The 5,504-nt window shown below is 52.3% G+C and overlaps 1 protein-coding gene across 1 annotated transcript; it reads left to right on the forward strand.

Annotated features, from left to right (window-relative positions):
• Positions 1–1,706: 1,706 nt before the first annotated feature.
• On the forward strand, positions 1,707–3,419 carry LOC121099453 (keratin-associated protein 10-4-like). Its single transcript, XM_040618380.1, has 2 exons — positions 1,707–2,729; positions 2,982–3,419. The coding sequence occupies exons 1-2, from the start codon at positions 1,707–1,709 to the stop codon at positions 3,417–3,419; spliced, it is 1,461 nt and encodes a 486-aa protein (XP_040474314.1).
• The last annotated feature ends 2,085 nt before the right edge of the window (positions 3,420–5,504 follow it).

Here is a 5,504-nt window from a genome sequence, read left to right on the forward strand (position 1 = left end):
GGTGACAGGTTGATTGCATCGGGATCACGGGAGCATCGGGACACGAGCAGCCAGGTGTTCTCCAGAGCTATGTGAGCTAAAAATGAAGTTATGGATGATGAACTGCACCCACCCAAGGGGGTGACTGGAGCTTTTCTCAGAGCTCCTGGTTTTCCCCAAAGGAGCCAGTGCCCATGCCCAGCCTGTACACACCACCACCCCTGGCTGCTGGGCGTTATCGGGCAGGTGAGAAGTGCGCTGGCTCTAACCAGGCGCTAATGTTAGAGAAGGACGTGGAGCGGTCAGCGCAGCTTCATGGTATGAAGCCAATGCTGTGCGTGTGTGGAAGGAGGTTGAGTGATGGGATGGCCCCATGTCTGGGGGACCACCAGGACATTTCTCCAGGGTCTATGAAGCCTGGCTCCACGAGAAAAGCCATTGCTGCCTGTTACTGGGTGCCCTGCTGCCTTGCAGAACCCCTGAGGCAGGGGATGCCACTGCTGCTGCCTCTCCAAATACCATGCAGTCTTACCATGCCAGGGACAATTACACAAAAGATAATTACTCTTACTATGGGGAGCTGACACTCAACTACTCATCCTCAGGGATGAGTACGCTGATGCTAGTCACTACGAGTATTGCACACAGGACAGCTTTTGCACTGGAGCTAATGGGATATGTCGTGGGTACCTCATACCTTCAAGGCATGTTTAGCAGCTATATAAAAGCTCTCCTTCTATTAGGGCTCGCTGGTCACATCACAAAGCTGTTCTCACCAGGGAGCTGGGTAAGTCTGGTTTGTGCTGAGCCTCCATAGCTGCTGAAATGCAGATTTATTTCTGCTTTCTTACATATAAAAAATAATGCTTGATGGATTTTTTTTTAAAAACTAGTGGGTTTGAATTGCTAGGTTGGAGTGGGAGTGTGCTCTCAGTGCCCGCAGCTGGGCATCTGAGTCCAAGAGCCACTCCTGAAAAATGTGAGGAAAGGTTGTTAGCAGTAATCGGGGTGCTGCTACTGTGGTGTGCTTTTGGAGGTGCTTTGGTGTAGCTGGGAACATTATGCCTGAAGAGCAGTACGCAGGTTTTGTGTCCCATTGTGGTATCGCTACCCTTTAATAGGCTTCAGTTCCCTAATGAGCATGAGCTTAGTGATGCTGGGACTGAGCTGTGAACCTCTGCCCGCCTGTGGTGTGACAGGCTCACCAAGCAGCAGCACCTTGGGTGCTCTTCACCTCTCCTGCCATGGCAGATGTGGCCAGAGGTTCAGAGCTTGTTTCTGGGTTGCTTTTTTTTTCTCAATGCATCGGCAAGAGGTCAGAAGCAGTCACCAACCAAAAGCAGGAGGAGAAAACTGGATTTAATGATTGAAAGGCAGTGCTGAGATCAGCCATTCCTCTGCTGACCCCCAGGATGAGCTTTCCCCTGTGGAGGAGGTCCAGGTGGTGGGGAAGGAGTTGCAGTTGGGGGAGGTATTTAATGCTGCCTGTCTCTGCATTTCTCTACTCTTTGACTTAGTGCCATGTTTCAGAATTTAAAATGATGGGTTGGGTCCTCGGTTGCTGGTTTTGAGACCGTGGCATAGGCGGGACGTGTCTCCAGCACCCTGTGAAGCGAGCCAGTCCCGCAGTGTGGGCAGTAGCAGGACCATGAGAAACCCAGGCGGGTGCCTGTCTAAAGGCTCTGCTTTCTCACGTGTCATTCCAGTCCTGCCAAAACCTTACAGAGATGTCGTGCTACCTACACCAGTGCCTCCCTCCAGTCTACCAGAACCCCGTCCCCATCCAGTGCCCACCAACCTACGCTGCCAGACAGCTGTCAGTGCCTACCTGGCACTCGGCGCTGTGCAGCCCACAGTATGTGACCCCCTGCGCCCCCCGGCAGCGGATCATGTCCTCCAGCTTCTCCCAACAGCAGTGTGTGACCCAGTGCGTGCCACGGCAGCAATACGCAACCCAGTGTGTGCCGCAGCAGCAGTGCATGCCGCAGCGCATCCTCCAGCAGCCACGTGTCACCCGGTGTGTGACAACTTGCGTGCCACAGCAGCAGTGTGCGACTGAGGGGGTGTTGCAGCAGCCTTGTGTGACCAAGTGTGTGCCGCAGCAGCAGCGTGAGACCACCAGCGTGCCGCAGCAGCGTGTGACAGAGTGCGTCCCGCAGCAGCCGTGTGCGACCAGGTGCATCACCACGTGTGTGCCACAGCAGCCGTACCTGACCAAGAGTGTCCCACAGCAGCAGTGTGCCACCAAGTGCATCCCACAGCAGCGTGTGACCATGTACTTCCCACAGCAGCAGTGCGCGACCAGGTGCGTCACCACATGCGTCCCGCAGCAGCGTGCGACCAAGGGTGTCTCGCACCGGTTTGTGACCTCTTGTGCCCCGCAGCAGTGTGCCACCACGTATGTCCCGCAGCAGTGTGCCACCAGGTGCGTGACCAAGTGTGTCCCACAGCAGTGTGCCACCCAGGGTGCTAGCATTTGTATCCCACAGCAGTGTGCCACCAAGTGTGACTCACAGCAGTGTGGGACAACTTGTGTCTTGCAGCAGCAGTGTGTGACCAAGGGTGTCTCTCAGCAGCAGTGTGCGACCAAAGGTGTCCCACAGCAGTGTCCCACCAAGTGTGTCCCACAGCAGTGTGTGACCAAGGGTGTCCCACAGCAGCAGTGTGCCACCAAGTGTGTCCCACAGCAGTGTGTGACCAAGGGTGTCCCACCACAGCAGTGTGCCACCAAGTGTGTCCCACAGCAGTGTGTGACCAAGGGTGTCCCACCACAGCAGTGTGCCACCAAGGGTGTCCCACAGCAGTGTGTGACCAAGGGTGTCCCACAGCAGCAGTGTGCGACCAAAGGTGTCCCACAGCAGTGTATGACCAAGGGTGTCCCACAGCAGTGTATGACCAAGGGTGTCCCACAGCAGTGTGTGACCAAGGGTGTCCCACCACAGCAGTGTGCCACCAAGGGTGTCCCACAGCAGTGTGTGACCAAGGGTGTCCCACCACAGCAGTGTGCCACCAAGTGTGTCCCACAGCAGTGTGTGACCAAGGGTGTCCCACCACAGCAGTGTGCCACCAAGGGTGTCCCACAGCAGTGTGTGACCAAGGGTGTCCCACAGCAGCAGTGTGCGACCAAAGGTGTCCCACAGCAGTGTATGACCAAGGGTGTCCCACAGCAGTGTGTGACCAAGGGTGTCCCACAGCAGCAGTGTGCCACCAAGTGTGTCCCACAGCAGTGTGTGACCAAGGGTATCCCACAGCAGCAGTGTGCCACCAAGTGTGTCCCACAGCAGTGTGTGACCAAAGGTGTCCCACAGCAGTGTGCCACCAAAGGTGTCCCACAGCAGCAGTGTGCCACCAAGTGTGTCCCACAGCAAAGTCAGTCGGGTGGAGTAAAAATTTCAAGTCACTCTAAGAAGTACTGCTCTGCGTCCAAATGGCCCTGGTAAGAAGGAGCAGGAGAAAGGAAGGTCCACGGGAAGAGAGTGAGGTACAGCTTTGGGGCAGGGGTTCTTTTTCTCCTCGTCCCACCTGCCAACTAGTTGCTATTGCTGAACTCTGCTTTATCTCCATTTTCCAGTACTTCCCCTGTAGCTCAGCTCTATTTCAAGCCAAGGTGTGATACACTGTTTCCATGGCTGCACTCCAGGTGCCTGTGGCTTGTACCTTGATCTGCTACAAGGCATAGTTTAGTGGGATGCTATTCAATTCTCACTTAATTGAAATGAGTAGCGATTAAAAAACAAATTTTTTAAAAAAAAATATTTAAGGAGTCCAGGTCACAACAGCATCAATAGGGCTGGCAGTGCCGGGGGCTGGTCCATGCCTTGGGAGACAACGAATTCTCTTGGATTCCACGAAGCTGCAAGTTCTCCCAACAGCTGTTTTTGCTCTCAGATTTGGAAGTCAAAGATAAATTTGCTAAGCAAACGGTATTCAAATCTCACGCCAACAGCCTTCGTTTCGGAAGGTGGCCAGAAATCCCTGCTGCTTCTAAACACAGACTCTGCGCTCTCTTCAGTAGAGTTCCCCAACAAGACAGGATTTCTGGCTCGGTGAAGTTGGTCCTTGCTGAAATGATATGCATGAAAGTGTTTTATTCACTTGGTTGCTTTAATTAATATTGAAAACACAATACTTGAAACAGAAGAAAGTGTTTGGAATAATGCTGCAGGTTGTAGCACGACTCTTTTATAAGTGCTTGAGCTATAAAAACAGTTAGCTATATTCTTTATGCTGCCTGAAGATGTGTACGCTACACTGTATTGAAAACAAACCATATAAATATATATGTATACTTATACATATATATACATACTTAAATAAATATAGTTGTCTGACCTCAGATTAAATATCTTGTCTTTTTGCCCTCTGGTTGTTCTTCTTTATTAAATATAGTGAACTCCTGTCTGAAAAATATAAAAATCCTGTAATATGCCCTATCATTAGGAACATGAGTAGAGCTCACGCTAAGTAGATCATGTGTATTTGGAGGGCAAAAAACAAGTGTCGCAAGAGGAAGAGGAGGGTGTGACCGGGGCTGGGACGCTGCCCTGCATCCTGCCCTGCTCTGCCTTGCTCGGTGACCTTGGGGTGCCACCACGGGCTGCCCTTGGTGTCTGAGACCTGAGCATCTAGCAATGTCGAGGTGGCATCTGGTTGCTTCCCCCGGGTGCTCAGTGGGTCATGGGGGAGCAGAACCTTTTCACACCTTCTCCTGAATGTCCAGCGACGATGCTTTGGCAGCGTGCAGAGCAGCAGTGACCGTGGGCCTCCTTCCTCCTCGCAGAGTCAGAGATGCTCTCACAACCCAACGTTTTGCCCTCCCTTGAAAACCAAGACATAAGCCTTCTGGGGCCTTCTGAGGAGCTGCACCACCACTGTGGCTTTCCCATAGGAGCCAGAGCCCACTGGGCTCACAGATCCCCCCACAGAGGGGATCATTAGGACAATCTTCCTGGGTGGTGGGTAGCTGGGTGGCACAGGGGTGCCCACTCATGGGGTGGAGGGGCCGCTGGAGCACGGGACTTGTTTTGGAGGTGGCAGCAATGGAGTCAGGTTCTGACCCTGGCTCTGACTCACGCTGCGCTGCCAAGTGACCACAGTGCAATGTGCCTCAGTTTCCCCTGTGCTTAATTGGGAATAATAATAGCCCCCACAACCGTGTCCCATGTGGCACTGTGCGTCTCTCTGAGATGAAAGGACTTTACAGATGTTAATTAAGGACATTCGGATGACAGGGCACGATGTTATCATCAGGTTAATATTTTGCTACCTGCACTGGAAACACTAAACTGAATATTAGCACTACTTGAAGGCTACTTGATCTGGCCCTTGTCCAGGAATTGGGTTTATGGAGTTTATAGAAATCGGATTAATCTGCTTACCTGCTCTCTGATGCCAGCTCAACTCCTAAACTATTGGGTCAGATCATTTAACATAAAAATGGGTGTTGTAATCCAGGGGAGTGAAACACAATGAAAGTTGGAGAAATCCAGGTTGGAATCAGTGTTTTTGTCTTCAGTTGTGGAAAA

Source organism: Falco naumanni, chromosome 20 (genome assembly GCF_017639655.2).
Source record: "Falco naumanni isolate bFalNau1 chromosome 20, bFalNau1.pat, whole genome shotgun sequence".
Taxonomy (NCBI): domain Eukaryota; kingdom Metazoa; phylum Chordata; class Aves; order Falconiformes; family Falconidae; genus Falco; species Falco naumanni.